Here is a 19,399-nt window from a genome sequence, read left to right on the forward strand (position 1 = left end):
GACCACAGTGAAGCTGAAGGCTCATGTAACAGATGTGTAAGTCTGTGTTGTGTTGTCAAAGAAGTCATTTTCAGTGGAGTTCAATTCCACAACCAAGCTATGCCATTCTTTTCTGATCAAACACAAGACAAGGCATGTTTTAGACTGCATCCACGCTGTGGAACGTTCATGAAGAATCAGCATACTAACAGCCAAATACAATGTACATATTGTCAAAGAAGATTTCTGGTTGGCTTTTTGAGAAGTCTCATCATTTATCACTGATCAAAGACTAGACAATGCCAGTCTTTTTTCTGGACATGGCGATGGCGTGTTAATGTATAGGCTCAGCATACCAGAGAAAATACATGTACAGAATGAATGTTCACACACACGGAAAATAACATTCCAGGTAATGGGTGGATAGGGAGGAGTCACAGGTCAGGGTTAGAGGTCAGGGGTCAGGTGATAACAGCAACACAATGTCCATTTAGGGTACTTTATTTGACTTTACTTTGCTCTACTTTATTTAAACTTGTCTTGTCTTGACATTACTTGACTTGTACAAGTACATACTGTATATCACAACATTACTGTATGTTGATTTACTGTAGACATACTTTTTGGGTGTTAACTATCTCTTTAATGTATTGATGTATAACTGCTTGACTTTGTGTGTGTGTCTGTGTGTGTGCATCCGTTTGTGTGTCTGTGTTCATTTACTGATGTATTAAATCATTTATAGTGTTTGTGTGGGTATATATATATATATATATATATACCCACACAATATATATATACATATATATATATAATCTACATTTAAACCATATATATATATATATATATACATATATATATATAATCTACATTTAAACCATATATATATATATATGTGTATATAATGCAACGTATCAATTTTTCTGCTTTCGAGCTGTAACACTGCAACAAGTGAAGTGCTGTGCATAAGAAGTGCAGTGCATAAGAAGTGCAGTGCATGAGAAGTAGCATGAATTCAAAACAGATTGCCATCAAAATTGAGAAGTGGCCTGAGATGTGACTGGACATCTTAATGATATACGCGCCAGCATGCTGTATTAACTAGCATTTCTCTTTCTCCTTTATTCTCTCTCTTCTCTCTCTTCTCTGTCTCTGTCTCTCTCTCTCTCTCTCTCTCAATTCAATATACTTGGGGGAGGTGCAGTCTCTGACTGCTCTGCTCTGTCTCTGGCTGGCTGGGGCTGGAGTGAAAGTGTGAGTTTTTGGGGGTGAATTATGGGGAGAGAGAAAGAAAGTGAAGATCACTGAAGGTCGTATTTAGCTGAGATAAATCAACATAATTTTAAGCGTATTTACAGTTTCTGTAATACACATGATTCACATTCTTGTCAATTCAGTGGCCTAATTTAGACAATCAAGGTGGGGGTTGATGGTCACTAGACTTGATGCTGAATGTTATGAATAGACTGTTTTTTCCTTACAAATTGACAGCCAGCCGCTAGACTCCCACTACTGCCTCTAGACTGTTCTAGAATTACTAGAACTGGGGAAAGCCTCTCAGACCATAGCAATTTGGCTGGAACACTCATGGGTGCACTCAATATGGCTGCCGGTTCACATATCAGACCCATTAACTTGAATAGGAATAGGTATTCTAGTCATTCAATTTCTATGTCTGGCACTGCCTCTGCATGGGTGGTTATTTAGTTTTTCCATAGACATAAAGTACAGTGGAAGGGCCTTTATAGCCATACATCGAGAAACCATATTGGGCAACACCCTCAGATATAGATGCAAACAGCACATGCAGAGGCATACATGCATATATACATATATTATTTATCCAGGGTAGAATCTAGTAAATGAACACACACACACACACACACACACACACACACACACACACACACACACACACACACACACACACACACACACACACACACACACACACACACACACACACACACACACACACACACACACACACACACACACACACACACACACACACACACACTGAGGACAGTACCATGTAACGTTTTCTCCAGTCGTCCACTCTTAACTCCCTCGCTGTACTTTGAAATAAGATGGGTATTTGTGCACCTCTGTCTGTCTGTGTTTCAGCCCAGCCACTCAACCTGTGTCAGGATTTGGCCAGGGTTGTTCCGGTTTTTGGTCACTAGATGCCCCCATTGTGCCTTTTGACCTTTTGTTTTCACATGATCCCCATTATTATTTGCACCTGTGCCTCGTTTCCTCTGATTGTATTTAAACCCTTTGTTTTCCTCAGTTCTGTGCTCTGTGTTTGTATGTTAGCACCCAGCACTAGTACTCTGTGTACTCTTGTTGATCCCGGTGGACTCTCTTATGATATTCTGTTTTTTGTTCTTGTTTGTTTGTTTTTTGAGTATCTTTTGAGGCTTTTTGTGCTATACCTTCCACCTTGTGGATTTACCTTTTTGTCTTGGAGGATTACCTTTGTTCTTGTGGAATTCCTTTTGAGGTTGTGGAGTTACATGTTTTCCTGAAGAACTTCACTTTTTACTTCATTAAATACACCATCTGTGTATTCATACTCATACTGCTGTGTCTGCCTCATCTTCTGGGTTCTGCCGACTATTCGTGGCTCAGTTGGTTAAGTGACTGTTTCTCACTCCGGAGACCCGGGTTCGTAACCGGGTCCTGACAGAAACACAGAGCCAAAAATGAACCCAGAGGCAGCCAGTTCCCAGGACCTTGTTGCCATGCTGTCCCACCACCAGGAGACTGTCCAACGCCACAAAGCCGCCCTGGTTCAGCAAGAGGCCTTAATGGCTAGACATTCTCATCTTCTGTCGGAGATGCTGACTTCCATAAAGCAGATATCTGATCGACTTACCCCGGCAACAATTCCCATCCCAGTACCTCAGATTCACGTACCCATGGCAGTTAACCCTCTGGCTGAACCTCGTCTTCCAACGGTTCTCAGGTGATCCAAGTGCTTGTAAAGGGTTTCTCACCCGATGTTTTCTCTCCTTCGAGCTGCAACCCTCGTTGTTCCCCACCGACCGGTCTAAGATCGCATATATCATCACCCTGCTGTCGGAAAAAGCCCTGGCCTGGGCTACTGCTGTGTGGGATGCCCATAATTCCTGCTGTGCCAGCTACTCTGCCTTTGCTGAGGAATTCAAACGAGTGTTTCAAGGCCCAAGCAGTGGTTCTGACTCAGCCAAACAGCTCCTCACTCTCCACCAAGGTCGGCGCAGCGTGACGGACTATGCCATCCAGTTCCGCACGGTGGCAGCAGCGAGTGGCTGGAACAACGAGGCGCTCACGGTGTGCTTTCTGAAAGGCCTTTCCGACACTATCCAAGATGAACTGGCCACTCGGGAACCACCGGACAATCTCGAGTCCCTGATCAAGTTGGTCTCACGCATTGACCAGCGTCTGAGAGAGAGAGAACTCAACCGTAGACCTCTAGCCCCTATCAGTCCCAGCTCCGAGTCCCCACCTTTATCCTCGCTGGCTCCACCGGAACCCATGCAGATTGGACGCATCTCCTGAGAGAGACCGCCGGATGAGGGAGCGACGCTGTCTCTATTGCGGCAAACCGGGCCATTTCCGTTCCACGTGTCCCGGGCTCCAGGGAAACGCTCTGTCCTGTACAGACCGGGGGGAACTGTAACGGGAAACATAACCTCCTTCCATCCGTCCAACTCCCGTCTGCTCATTCCAGTCACCCTTTCCTGGGACAACCACAAGCTTGGAGCCGCAGGTAACTTCATGGATGGTGTCTGGGCGAAGGAGAATGGCGTTCCCTCTGAACCTCTAAGTGACCCCATGAGGGTTACTACATTGGATGGAAGCCCTTTGGGATCTGGACTTGTCACTCATGTCACTACCTCCTTGTGACTTTCAGTTTCACAACACCAGGAATTGATGAACTTTCATTTGATCTCCTGTTCCGAGTTCCCTCTCGTCCTTGGATACCCCTGGCTTCACAGCCATAACCCTCACATCGACTGGTCTGTGGGCACTAATCAAGCAGTGGGGTCCTACGTGCCAAGCCACTTGTATTTTCCCGAATTCCCCGAGTTCTACTCCCGAGTCTTTAGAATCCATCGACCTGACCCGAGTTCCCGAGTGTTACCATGACCTCAAACTGGTATTTAGCAAACAGAGGGCCACCATGCTACCACCCCATAGACCTTATGATTGCCCCATCGAACTGTTTCCGGGCACTTGCCCCCCCAGGGGTCGGATCTTTTCCCTATCTCCACCCGAACGAGCTGCTATGGATACCTACATCAAGGACGCTCTGGAAGCAGGCCTCATGCGTCCATCCACCTCCCCGGCGGGAGCAGGGTTTTTCTTTGTGGCCAAGAAAGACGGTGGATTACGTCCTTGCATCGACTACCGGGGACTCAATGCCATAACCGTTCGTAACCGTTACCCGCTACCCCTTATGGCCACAGCCTTCGAGGTGCTCCAGGAAGCAGTTGTTTTCACTAAGCTTGACTTGCGGAACGCATACCATCTTGTGCGGATCAGACCTGGTGACGAGTGGAAGACCGCTTTCAACACGCCTACTGGTCACTATGAATACTTGGTGATGCCCTTCGGCCTGACCAACGCCCCAGCGGTGTTCCAAGCGCTCCTAAACGATGTGCTTAGGGATATGCTTAACATATTTGTGTTCGTTTACTTGGATGACATCCTCATCTTTTCGAGCTCTCTTCAAGAACACACAAAGCATGTCAGACAAGTACTCAAACGCCTCCTAGACAGCCATCTGTACGTTAAGCCGGAAAAATGTGAATTCCATTCATCCCGAGTACAATTCCTGGGATTTGTAGTGGAACCCGGTCAAGTCCAAATGGACCCCAGGAAGGTAGGGGCGGTAGCGGATTGGCCCACCCCCAAATCCGTTAAGGAAGTTCAGCGTTTCCTGGGCTTCACTAACTTTTACCGCAAGTTCATCAAGAACTTCAGCTTGGTGGCAGCCCCTCTCTCAGCTTTAACCAAGGGTGGCAATGCAAGGTTTTTGTGGGGAAGAGAAGCTGAGACGGCCTTCCAAGGACTCAAGCAGCGCGTCCTCTCTGCTCCCATCCTGATACTACCGACTACGGATGAACCGTTTGTGGTGGAGGTAGACGCCTCAGAGGTTGGTGTTGGAGCTGTCCTGTCTCAGAGGGTTGAAGACAAGAAGCTTCATCCGTGCGCTTTCTTCTCACACCGGCTTACCCCGGCTGAGAGGAACTACGATGTGGGGATCGTGAACTCCTAGCGGTTGAGATGGCATTGAAGGAATGGAGACACTGGCTCGAGGGGGCTTCTCACCCGTTTCAAGTGCTTACGGACCACAAAAATCTGGAGTATATCCAGCAGGCGAAGCGGTTGAACTCTAGACAAGCTAGATGGTCTCTTTTCTTCAATCGATTCCAGTTTATCCTCACTTATCGGCCCGGGTCGAAGAATCTCAAACCGGATGCCCTGTCCCGAATCTACGCTCCTGCCATTCGAGATGACACGGACATGCCTGTCCTTCCTGCTGCTAAGATCGTGGCTCCGATCTCGTGGCAAGTTGAGGATACCGTGAGACGAGCTCAAGCTATTGAACCGGACCCAAAAGGAGGTCCTGCCAATCGGTTGTTTGTCCCCAAGGCAGTGAGGACTCAGGTCCTTCTGTGGGGGCACTCCTCTCGCCTCACCTGTCACCCGGGCGTAGGTCGCACCTTGGAGTTCATCCAGCGTAAGTTCTGGTGACCTACCATAAGAGAAGACGTTGCCACTTTCGTCAATGCCTGCCCCGTGTGCTGCCAGGGCAAATCTTCTCACCTCCACCCGCAAGGACTCCTTCACCCTTTACCTGTTCCCCACAGACCCTGGTCCCATATCTCGTTGGACTTCATTACTGGCCTTCCTCCATCCCATGGCAATACTACTATCCTAGTCATAATCAACAGGTTTTCTAAGGCGGCCAGGTTCGTCCCTCTGACTAAGTTACCTTCTGCCAAGGTGTTCCGAGTCTTCGGCATTCCTCAAGATATGGTTTCTGACAGAGGTCCCCAGTTCGCCTCTAGGTTTTGGAAGGCCTTCTGCCAACTCATGGGGGCTTCTGCCAGTCTTTCTTCAGGGTACCATCCGGAGTCCAACGGCCAAACAGAGAGGATGAATCAAGAGCTGGAAACCACCCTCCGATGTATGACTCGTAACAACCCGTCCACATGGTCGTCCTTCATTGTTTGGGCCGAATACGCGCATAACACCTTGCGCTCCTCCTCCACTGGTATGTCCCCGCACGAGTGTCAGTTTGGCTATGCCCCTCCATTGTTCCCGGACCAGGAGGCAGAAGTCAGAGTGCCTTCAGCCTTGAAGTTCGTCAGACGCTGTCGGCTTATGTGGAGGAAGACCCGTCTTAATCTTATGCGTTCCTCACAGAGGTACCAACAACAAGCCAACAGACGTCGCCATCCCGGGCCTACCCTGCGCCCCGGCCAGAGAGTCTGGCTCTCCACAAGAGACTTACCACTACGGGTGGAGTCTCGCAAGCTGTCCCAAAAATACATCGGTCCCTTTAAGGTTGCCAGGAGAGTTAACCCAGTTTCTTATCGCCTACACTTACCCAGATCCCTTAAGATTAATCCCACGTTTCACATTTCCTTATTAAAACCTGTTTTTTTTTCTCCCCTTGTCCTGGCAGACAGACCTCCCCCTCCGCCTCGTGTCATTGGAGGCCAGCCGGCTTATACCGTCCATCGGATACTGGATTCCCGCCGGGTGCAGCGGTCCTGGCAGTATCTGGTGGACTGGGAAGGCTACGGTCCCGAGGAGCACTCCTGGGTTCCTGCCAAAGACATACTGGACCCTGACCTCATTCGTCAGTTCAGGGCCCTCCACCCTGAGAGAGCTGGTAGGAACGTCAGGAGCCGTTCCTAGGGGGGGGGATTCTGTCAGGATTTGGCCAGGGTTGTTCTGGTTTCTGGTCACTAGATGCCCCCATTGTGCCTTTTGACCTTTTGTTTTCCCTTGATCCCCATTATTATTTTCACCTGTGCCTCATTTCCCCTGATTGTATTTAAACCCTTTGTTTTCCTCAGTTCTGTGCTCTGTGTTTGTATGTTAGCACCCAGCCCTAGTACTCTGTGTACTCTTGTTGATCCCGGTGGACTCTCTTGTGGAATTCTGTTTTTTGTTCTTGTTTGTTTGTTTTTTGAGTATCTTTTGAGGCTTTTTGTGCTTTACCTTCCACCTTGTGGATTTACCTTTTTTGTCTTGGAGGATTACCTTTGTTCTTATGGAATTCATTTTGAGGTTATGGAGTTACAAGTTTTACGGAAGAACTTCACTTTTTACTTCATTAAATACACCGTCTCAAGTACTGCTGTGTCTGCCTCATCTTCTGGGTTCTTCCGACTATTTGTGGCTCAGTTGGTTAAGTGACTGTTTCTCACTCCGGAGACCCGGGTTCGTAACCGGGTCCTGACAACCTGCCCTTGTCATTTACTGGCCTGGCAACCTAATGCTGTATGCTGCTGTAGGGTGAAGCTGCCCATCGACGCTGATCTTGATTAAGTTTAGCATTTTCCGCACTAATGGTCGTAAGGATTGCAGGAGGGGAAGCTGATCCTAGATCTGTACATATGGGAAACTTCACCCCGGAGCCCATATGCTGCTGCTGTACAGCTGTTGCCCTCATCACAGCTGATCTATAGTCCGTTTAGGTTCTTAGGTTCTTGAATGTGGGTAAGTGTATGGGATGAGGTAAGCTGATCCCAGATCTGTGAATAGAGTTAGGCTAGTGTATGGGTGTGGAGTACGGCCTGCTGGGATTAAGATTTTGGTACTTTCAGTTTATCAGTGGATAATTTGGTTGCAGAATTATAAAAGAAAGTTAGTTTTTAAAATGATCAAATTTACTTTAACATTTTCAGAAGACACTATGAAAGCCATTTTCAAAGCACAAGTAAAAACACTCTATGTGAACAGCAACAGTTCCCCAAAACACTGTCATTCAGTGTTGTGTCAGGATTAGGGAATTTGGAAATCTGAGAATGTGGGAAACTGGGAAGAGGGTTTGGCAAACAGAGAGCTTGACGGGAGAGAAGTCTCTGCAGCTGTCTGGGGCAGGGCTTGTTACTAAGGAGAAAAGCATGGTGCACACACACACACACACACGCAAACAAGCACGTGTTGAACACACACAGGGCATGCACGCACAAACACAGACAGTGGATCAACATTACAAAGCAAAGTGTCCTCGATGAAGAAAACGTGTGGTAGTCTCTTAGTATGTTTTACTGTGAAACTACTAGCAGACTTGTCTTGGTTGTTGTGTGTCAGCAGACCAAGAATGTCGGGATTCGCTGAATGGTTCTCTGTCTCATAGGGGACTAGTGAAACTCCATGTGGAAACTTTATTATTGTAGGAATCAACTCTGAAGTGACTCTCTCTCTCTTTACTATTTGCAGCGCACATTTATATGTTGATATTCCACATGTCAGAGTGTCATCTCAACAAGCCTACGGTCATTTTTGGTGTAAAACAAACAGATCTGGGACTAGGCTATAATCAAACTCCCCTAAAGCATTTCTGATCCCATCTGTCCAGAGGGCTATCAGCTGTCCTAATAACACTAGAACACTATACACATTCATACCAGAGTCCCACACACCACCCCACCCCCCCCCAATCCATAACCAAACAACAAACAGATCAGCAACTCAAACATTCAGATTTGAAAATATTTATATTATGGCAAGAACAACATTATTCAATGGGATTTAGGCTCAATCTAGACAAACAGATATCAATATAATTATATGGGCTTCTTATTGGTTGGCTAAGGATATGCAAAGACTGCTGTTTCTCCGTTTTATTGGTCGGCTTAGCTGTCTAGTCAAATCAAATCAAGCTTTATTTAAATGATATAGCACATTTCAGACATGGAATGCAATGCAAGTGAAAATAAAAGTATACTACACAACTATATTAAACTACACTAAAAAACACCCTAATGAAATGCAAAGCAAGAAATATGTCTTTCCAAGGTTCTCTGGCAGGCTATTCCAGAGGCTACGGGCATAATAACTAAAGGCTGCCTCTCCATGTCTGTGATCATTGGTTGTTTTATCTGTCTAGTGAGGATTGATTGGTTGGCTTACCTGTCTAGCACCACACATGATCACACCCATTCCATGCTCTCGATTTTCTGTCTAGATCAGCTCTATAAAGTACAATCACTTAGTCATCCCTGACCTTCTTGGGTGAAGTTCCAAATGCCACCATATTCCCTATATATAGTGTACTACTTTTGACCAGAGCTCTATGGGCCCTGGTGAAAAGTAGCCCACTATATAGGAAATTGGGTGCCATTTGGGACAACCCTGCTGTAAAATCTCAATGAGAGGCTTTTATGAGATCTCCCCATCCCAATGCCTGGAAATAGACTAAACACAAGTGGCATACTTGGCATACTATTGTATACTCTACCCCCCCCCACGCTGTTCTCAGAACATTACATTAAACAGACCTCGGAGAAGCTGTGGTGTAATATCAGAAACACACACAGACACCATTCGCTAAGAGGAGGCCATGTTACTATTTGCGTCACTGTTTGCGGATAGGTAAATGCACTTATCCTGTTCTTGTTTCTGGAAGGGGTTGTCTTCTGAAGGCCCATGGCTGTATCACAGTGTAATAGATAACAACAAACCCAGTTACAGTTAGATATGGCCTTGTCTTAGATAAATTAGCTCTGTATCCAGTGAGTAATGTGAGTAATTTCAAAAGTTTGTGTTCCTAAAAAATACATACAGTATCATGATTCTTTTTAATATATTGTCTCATACTTTTGTGTTTGCATTTGTCGCTTTGTGGGATTTTCTTGCTGAGTTTTCAGCTGTTATCGTGACTGTTGTATACGTTCCACCTCAGGAAAAGAAAAGTAACAAGCACTTAACAAACTGTTCAAGGCTATAAACAAACAGGAAAACGAACATCTGGAGTCTACTTTTCTGGTTGACAGCGATTTTAATTCTGCATCATTAAGACATGTGATACCCAACGTCCAGCAACACGTCACCCTCACCACTAGGGGCGATAAAGTCCTAGAACATTGTTACTCTACCCACAAGCAAGCATACAAGGCCCTCCCTCGTCCGTCATTCGGCAAATCACATCATGACTCCGTACTCTTGCTTCCTGTTTACAAGCAGAAGCTTAAATTGAAAGTAACCATGACTCGCTCCATTGAGATTATGCTACAGTACTGCTGTGCTAGCGCTGATTGGATTTGAGACCACCGATAACATCGACAAGCTAACCACCCCCATCACCGGCTTCGTTAGGAAATGCATCAGCGACATTGATCCCACAGTGAAGGCTTTCTGCTTCCCCAATCGAAAGCCCTGGATTAACACCAAGGTTGGTACTAAACTTAAGGACAGGCCTACCACACACAGGGCCATTGCGTACAACCCCGAGGCTATGGCTGAGGACAAGAACAAGTACCATACGTTCTACTATGAACTCTGCAGAGCCATCAAATGAGCAAAAGGACAATATAGGAATAAGGTGGAATCATATTACACAGGCTTCTACGCCTGCCGCATGTGGCAGGGGCTGCAGTCCATTCCGGATTACAAAGAAAGCCCCAGCTGTGATCTGCCCAATGATGCCTCTCTACCAGATGAACTCAATGTATTTTATGTACGCTTTGACAATAACAACGTGGTGCCGGGCGTGAGGGCCGCCACCGACCCAGAGGACTGGGTGATCTCACTCTCCAAGGCGAACGTGAGTAAAGTCTTTAATCAGGTCAGGTTAATAAGGCCTCGGGACCCAACGGGACCCAACGATACTCGAGGGTGCATTCTCAGAGCATGCACAGAACAGCTGGCAGACATAGTCACAGTTATTTTCAACCTCTTCTTGTCCCAGTCTGTAATCCTCACATGTTTTAACATGACCATCATCATTCCTGTTCCCAATAACTCTAAGGCTTCTAAATGACTTAAATGTAAATGTAAATGCTTCATGCCACAATGACTACTGCCCTGTAGCACTCACTTCTGTAATGATGAAGTGCTTTGAGGCTGGTTATGGCACACATCTACTCCATTATCCCAGACACGCTAGACCAACTCCAATTTCCGTATCGCCCCAAAAGATCCATAGACAATGCAATCTCAATTAAACTCCACACTGCCCTCATCCACCTACATAGAGGAATACCTATGTGAGAATACTGTTCATTAACTACAGCTCAGCGTTCAACACCATTGTCCCCTCCAAGCTCATCACCAAGCTTAGGACCCTGGGACCGAACACCTCCCTCTGCAACTGGATCCTGGACTTCCTGACGAGCCAACCCCAAGTGGTGAGGGTAGGCAACATCGCTTCCGCCACACTTAACACGGGGGCCCCACAGGGGTGTGTGCTTAGTCCCCACTTGTACTCCTTGTTCACCCATGAGTGGCCACGCATGACCCCAACCCCATCATCAATTTTGCTGACGACACGATGGTGGTAGGCCTGATCACCAGTGACAAGGAGACAGCCTATAGGGAGGAGGTCAGTGACCTGGCAGTGTGATACCGGAACAACAACCTCTCCCTCAATGTCAGTAAGACCAAGGAGCTTATCGTGGACTATCGGAGAAAGAGGGGAGAGCACACCCCTATCCATATCGACAGGGCTGTTGTGGAGCGGGTTGAGAGCTTTAAATTCCTCGGTGTCCAAATCACTAAGGACTTAAAATGGTCCACACACGTACACAGTCCGGAAGAAGGTGCGGCAGTGCCTCTTTCCCTTCAGGAGGTTAAAAAAGTTTGGCATGGGCCCTCAAATCCTCAAAATGTTATTCAGCTGTACCATTGAGAGCATATTGATTGGCTGCATCACTGCTTGATATGGCAATAGCACTGCCCTCGATTGCATGGCGCTACAGAAGGTGGTGTGGACAGCCCAGTACTCTTCTGGGGCCAAGCTTCCTGCCATCTATTACCTCTAAATCAAGTGGTGTGAAAGGAAAGTCCGGAAAATCGTTAAAGACTCCAACCACCAAAGCCATAGACTGTTCTTTCTGCTTCCGCATGGCAACCGGTACCGGTGCATCAAGTCTGACACCGACAGGCTCCTGAACAGCTTCTATCCCCAAGCCATAGCACTGCTAAATAGCTAACAAAATGGCTACATGGACTATCTGAGTTGAGTCTTATGTTTGCATTGTCTCTATGCACATGCACAAGTCCTTACACACTCATGCACACTGACACTCCAACACACACACACACACTCACTCTATCATTTGCTCACACATACATAATATGCCCATACTGACTCTACACACACGCACACCCCACTCACATACAATCATCATAGACGCTGCTACTCTGTTAATCATATTTCTTTATGCCTAGTTACCTTATCCCTATACATATCTACCTCTATCACTTCAGTATTCATATACAGTATTGACAGTATATGGATAGAACATGTATACAGCAGTAGTTATAAAAATGAGCCAAGACGAGAACACAGTATGTACAGTTGAAGTGGGAAGTTTACATGCACCTTAGCCAAATACATTTAAACTCAGTTTTTCAAAAATGACTTGTGTCATGCACAAAGTAGATGTCCTAACTGAAAATTGTGGAGTGGTTGAAAAACGAGTTTTAATGACTTCAACCTAAGTGTATATAAACTTCCGACTTCATCTGTAGTTCCTTACTTTCTCCTGTTCTTCTTATTTCTTCTCGTTTTTGATCTGACTTGTGTTATTTTTTAGTTCTACATTGATATTGATTACTGCATTGTTGGGTTTGGAGCTTGCAAGAAAGGCATTTCACTGTAATTGTGCATGTGACATTATAAACTTGAAACTTGAAATGTATGTACGTGACCATCCCTCATAGGGCATGTGTACATACATGTACGTCTCAGTCGGGATATTACAGTACATGTCTGTATGACTACTCCCATGAATGTGTACTAACTTATTTAGACATGGAACCCACTGGGGAGAGGTGTTATTGTAAGTAAGCTGCTTCTTATAGGGGAATTGAATACCGAGAACATAGCTGCTACAGCTAAAATAAATGGCTCTCTGAACATGAAACCTATATAAGAACAGCATGCTGACCCAGTTCAGAGTGGTAGGCCTATAGGACACCTACCGGGTCAGGCTGTGTGTGTGTGTGTGTGTGTGTGTGTGTGTGTGTGTGTGTGTGTGTGTGTGTGTGTGTGTGTGTGTGTGTGTGTGTGTGTGTGTGTGTGTGTGTGTGTGTGTGTGTGTGTGTGTGTGTGTGTGTGTGTGTGTGTGTGTGTGTGTGTGTGTGTGTGTGTGTGTGCCAGTTCACTGTGGTAGGCCTGGAGGTCCAGACTAGGGTTTTTGGGTGAGTGAGTGATATAAGTAGGTGATAAGGAAGTCATACCATGCATGTCTGCCATAACTACATAAAGAATATAGATGTGGTAGAGAGCTTCATAACGGTCCCACTGTAGATGATGTACAACTGATAACATACGTATTACATCGTTGTACCATATCAATGAATATACAGTGTAATAGTTGTGTGATCGTATGTTAATACATTGTACTGACCACTTCCAGTCCATAGACCTATAGTTTGAGCTGTGTTGGTTTGGAGGGGAGTTATTTTGGCAGAATAGAATAGAAGATGAGAATAGAATTATGTGGATATAGAAAATAGCTTTATTCAGAGTAGGTACATCACAGTATAAATGCACATATCAGGACGGTACCACATAAAGCGCTAGTGAAATGCACGGTCAACTATATTATTACACATGGCCTCCTGAAAGTCAGAGTGTAATGCCAGCGTGTCACCAGGCTTGTATGAGGAGAGTGATTCATGTTAGTGGTCCGGGTTGCCTAATTGTAAACGTCAGGTCATTGGATTGTGATTTTTGGTGGTGGTCCTGTGTTTCTCAGTTGGTAGAAACGTGGCTCTCGCCATGCCAGGGTTGTGATTTTGATTCCTACTGGGGTCACACACTAAAATGTCAATTTTCTGTTCATGATAACTCTGATAATGAATGAGATCATTGATTGTTGTAGTCAATAGTTAGCCTACTCTTTTAATGTACTTTAAGACAGCAGTGTTGTTGTTTTTTTGGTTATGAAAATAGGTTTCCTGAAATCTAGGACATGTGCATGCACGGACACACACACACACACCATTATGCAATATACTGTATCTTAATAACATTTCCATTTGTTACTGTGACTAGATGGGATTTTGTTGTCCGTAAATCAGAGAACATCGCCCACATCCAGGAACGGTGATTTACTGCCTGTTATGTTCTTGAGCATTCAGTGTAGGACTATATCCCAAATGGCACCCCATTCCCTATATAGTGACTACTTTTAGCTAGAGCCCTATGGAGCCTGGTCGAAAGTAGTGTACTACATAGGGAATTGGGTGTTTAAACTGAATTTTCAATGACATAACAGGCAGTAAATCAAGTCCATATTGAGGTCTATGGTCTCTGCTCTACAACCATTGTTGTGAACTTGAGCTGTTTCAGCAGACAGGCCCTGGTTTATTGAACCATTACTTCACATTGCATGACTGAGAAGAGGTTTGGAAGTGTTTCATAAATATACACCCTTTGGTGAGGATCCAATTTCTTTTCAAAAACTAAAAGTACACTTGATGACCCTCAATGGCTGTGTGTGTGTGTGTGTGTGTGTGTGTGTGTGTGTGTGTGTGTGTGTGTGTGTGTGTGTGTGTGTGTGTGTGTGTGTGTGTGTGTGTGTGTGTGTGTGTGTGTGTGTGTGTGTGTGTGTGTGTGTGTGTGTGTGTGTGTGTGTGTGTGTGTGTGTGTGTGTGTGTGTGTCCTCTTGCTTGCACACACAATCTTAATCATTTTAATTAAGATTGATTGGAAAGTTTCGTAGCCAAAGCACCAATCGCCTCAAAATGTAATATGTAACCTCCATTTACACAACATCAATCTTTTTAACTTTACTTTGACAGCTGGCTTACTCATTCCAAGTTATGGTAATAGCAATGAACTGTTCACGTGCTGTTTCCATGGTCGCACACGGGAGCAAGTTTGGAAGGGTGTGTGTGTGTGTGTGTGTGTGTGTGTGTGTGTGTGTGTGTGTGTGTGTGTGTGTGTGTGTGTGTGTGTGTGTGTGTGTGTGTGTGTGTGTGTGTGTGTGTGTGTGTGTGTGTGTGTGTGTGTGTGTGTGTGTGTGCGCCTGCGTCCAGTGACTGTTGCTACTGATTGTCCAATGTTTATGTTTATATTTAGCCACACTGTACAGGATAAGAATGCTTATCTCATCACTTATAGCTACTGCAGCTGCCTGTTGACTGAATAAGAAGCCAATGCAAAGCTTGCCACTCGTCAGCGTCAAATCATCACTGCATGCACTGTGTACTGTATATTTTGAATATTCATGCATCAAATCTATTTTTGTGCAGGGGGTTGACTTGGTTGGAGGTCATTTTCAGCGTTTGTCTTTTGTGTCTCTTCAGTCACCCTTAGCATCAGGAGACATAATCCGACTCAGAGACACACATAACATCAGGAGACATAATCAGACTCAGAGACACACAGAACATCAGGAGACATAATCAGACTCAGAGACACACAGAACATCAGGAGACATAATCAGACTCAGAGACACACATAACATCAGGAGACATAATCAGACTCAGAGACACACAGAACATCAGGAGACATAATCAGACTCAGAGACACACATAACATCAGGAGACATAATCAGACTCAGAGACACACAGAACATCAGGAGACATAATCAGACTCAGAGACACACAGAACATCAGGAGACATAATCAGACTCAGAGACACACATAACATCAGGAGACATAATCAGACTCAGAGACACACATAACATCAGGAGACATAATCAGACTCAGAGACACACATAACATCAGGAGACATAATCAGACTCAGAGACACACATAACATCAGGAGACATAATCAGACTCAGAGACACACATAACATCAGGAGACATAATCAGACTCAGAGACACACATAACATCAGGAGACATAATCAGACTCAGAGACACACAGAACATCAGGAGACATAATCAGACTCAGAGACACACAGAACATCAGGAGACATAATCAGACTCAGAGACACACAGAAACACACATTGCCATGGCTCAGTTTCACAAATTATACCATACAGTTGAACGTCTTATAGACATCCTTATTTCGGGGCTGTATCTATATTTGGAGGCTGGAGGTCGGATGTGAGCTGGCTATATTGGTCAGTAATCCATCACATGCTAACTTTGACTAGCAGTGAACTTGAAATGCCCAAGCAAGTCTCTGCCCGGCAGCAGTCGGCTACATGCTGGTAACTGGTGGTGGACCAGTCTATTTATTGTGAATTGTGAGATTTGTCATTCACACCTCTATCGCCTCAGAGATGCCTGAGGTTGTACAGTTTTACTCTGTGGCTCTATTTTGTAAACTATTTGACATTATATTTGAGTTGTTTAACATACAAAGTATGCAAAGCAACTTGCAGTCAGTGAGTATATTGAAATAAAAGAAAAGCTAATATACAACAACCATATTTTATTGTCTTATGTAAAAATGTTCTTCCAAAATGTGTGTTGAATTGTACCAGTACAATCTTAGTATAAGAGTCAAATGCAAGGTTACAAAAAAATCCCATAACCACTTTGGCAGGATATCACTCAGCAATAGAGAAACAAACCACATGATTTATACCAAATGGCACCCTATTACCTAAATAGTGCAATACTTTTGACCAGACCTCTATGGGTCCTGTAGTTCGAAGCTACTATTACTACAGGACTATTATGATTGCGCTTCTACTATTACAAAAATACCAATTATGTAAAAGTGCAGGAAATATCTTCTTGTCCTATCTTTAAAGGAGGATCAACTTGATATACGCTTTGATCTTTGCTCATATTTCACTGAGAAGAACCAGTTCTCAGGTTTAAACCGCATCCAGATTCCTGTGTTTTCCTTGTAGCCTCCAATATACTGGCACTAGCTTAGCATGTAATACTATCATTATGTTAGCATGCTAATATGTTAACGCAATAATATGCCGGCATTGTAATATACCAGCACGCTGATATGCAAACACGCTAGCTAAACTCACATTACAGTTATTAGCTGTCTTATCACAAGTGCTACGGCCAATCAGCTAGCCAAACAAAAACACAAAATACTAACTCAGAGAGGGGGGACGGAACTGGATCTGTGTATCTTTTGAAACGTATCTTTGACTGTTACTGGGCCAAACTAAATACAGATTGTGAGAAGAAGGGGGGAGGAGGGGACAGAAGCGGGGTCGTGTCTCTCTATGTTTGGTAATTGAACACATGCACATACAGACATACTGTACATACGCACACAAGTACACACATACACACACACACACACACACTCTGAGTCACCACTGTTCCTTTGTTTACTCTGATGGTTTCCAGATGCTAGCAAGGCCAGGGAGACTTCTGATCCCAACGCGCGCGAATGTGCGTGTGTGCGTGCGTGCGTGTGTGTGTGTGTGTGTGTGTGTGTGTGTGTGTGTGTGTGTGTGTGTGTGTGTGTGTGTGTGTGTGTGTGTGTGTGTGTGTGTGTGTGTGTGTGTGTGTGTGTGCGTGCGTGCGTGCGTGCGTGCGTGCGTGCGTGCGTGTGTGTGAGACTGCCCAGACAGGTCCTCAGTGAATTACATCTGACTCTGTCCCTATCTCTGTCTCTGACTCTGACTCTCATACTGGGGAACCTGCCTTCCCAGCTAGTTCCACAGTGTAATATATGTGGGGGTCTCTCGGCATGTCTGGCCAGTCAGTTCCATAGTGTGGGGGTCTTTGCCTCCCCAGCCAGCCCACCTCAGGGGCGATTGTTTTCATAAAACAGAGCAGCATTGTTGTGGAGGTGGTAGATTTATCACTCTATCACACCTGTTCCTCTCCTCTCTCTTACAGCCAGAACTGCTTCTCTTCACAGCCATTAAAAAGGGACAGCTGCAAAGGACAGAGGGAGAGAGGGAGATCATTTATCTGGCAGCGCATTGGGGAATTTATGAATAACCTCCCAGAATGCACCTGGCTGAGGTTCTGGCATGGGATTGGGCCGTCGACCAGGGCACCGGAAACATCCAATAAAAAAGTATGTTTTTGTGGCCGCGGTTACACAGCTGAGGAAAAGACCGTGTCATTCTGTGTGTGTGTGTGTGTGTGAGCCTGAAAGAAAGGCCATCTGCAGACTCTGTGTTGGCCCTGAGTCCTGATTGGCTAACTCTCTATTGAGCCCTCAGACAGAGATGCACTTTATTACTCTGTGTGTGTTGTGGTTGTGGACCAGGAGTTTTCCCACGTTACCTGAACATGAAAAACAGTCCATTTGCTCCTTGTATTGAACATTTCTACATTAACCGGTGTTATTAAGTTATCCGTTGTTACACTCTTCATCCGGCCATCAGTGCTCTCTCAAAATAATGAAATACCTCTTTACATCCCATCTGTATGTAGGTAACTGAAGCCTGAAGGGCGTAGTTGCCGTTTTTCACGCACTGTACAAAAATAATAAATGCATGACGACAGCATCTTATTTATTATACGTAGCTTACTTTACTAGTTAGTGACTGGCGTGTTGATGTTCGTGTCTCCAGTCATGATGGACCTCAGTGATCTGGGTGGTCTAATCCAGTCATCAGCGCAGCATGTGGTAGGAGTATGTAACCAATGATAGCACGTTTAAGTATTACAATAGTGGAGTTATGTAGGCCTATTAGTTTCTCATAGTTTGAGTTTGGTGTTTTAGTCAGTAATATAGGACAGACTATATTGTGAGTTGTGATGTATTGTCTGACCTGAAGTAGCGAAGCAGAAGGAGGTTGTTTTCTTTATATTGTTGAGATGTGGACAGAGGGCTGGTAAATACATATTCAGGGGCCTTCTCTTCATTACCCGCCTCTATGGCTGAGTTGCATTTCCTAACAAAACCAATAATACTGGTATAATATTTCCAAATTGCAACCAGTTTGTGCAATTACTACTACTGACCATTGGAACCCCCCCCCCACACTTTTTATCCCTTTTTTTAAATCCCTTTCTTTCTTCTCACAATCACAGAAACCACAGTCTGAAAGGCATGTGTATTCACCAAACTAACAAACATGTCGTTTTTTTTGACAGGCCTAGTTATACTGTATGTGACTGAGAGCTAGCCTCTAGGGAATACTGGTCCAAGCTCAGATATTAGCTAATTTCCCTAAAGCGAAGGGTTCGAATTAGGTCTAGTAATCTGATCCCAGATTTGCTACATTTATTTTAGGAACTGGGGTCAGATATGGGGCTAGAGGGCCTTTGAAAATATACAGTCTTATAATGATGATACATTAATTAACTCATAAGAACATTTGGTAATACTGCATAAGGCCTTA

At 44.9% G+C, this 19,399-nt stretch overlaps 1 protein-coding gene across 3 annotated transcripts in view; it reads left to right on the plus strand.

The window, feature by feature from the left end:
• The window catches only part of LOC124038336 (zinc finger CCHC domain-containing protein 24-like), a 62,184-nt gene that overhangs the window by 19,680 nt on the left and 23,105 nt on the right, over positions 1-19,399 (plus strand). The window contains exon 1 of one of the 3 annotated variants that reach the window (XM_046354099.1): positions 10,302-10,759. The exons of the other annotated variants lie outside the window; for them this stretch is intronic. Coding sequence (XP_046210055.1) covers positions 10,574-10,759 — 186 coding nt within the window. The 5' untranslated portion in view covers positions 10,302-10,573. Of the gene's footprint in view, positions 1-10,301; positions 10,760-19,399 lie in introns of those variants that run through there. 3 annotated transcript variants of the gene reach the window in all.

This window comes from Oncorhynchus gorbuscha, linkage group LG06 (assembly GCF_021184085.1).
Source record: "Oncorhynchus gorbuscha isolate QuinsamMale2020 ecotype Even-year linkage group LG06, OgorEven_v1.0, whole genome shotgun sequence".
Classification (NCBI taxonomy): Eukaryota; Metazoa; Chordata; class Actinopteri; order Salmoniformes; family Salmonidae; genus Oncorhynchus; species Oncorhynchus gorbuscha.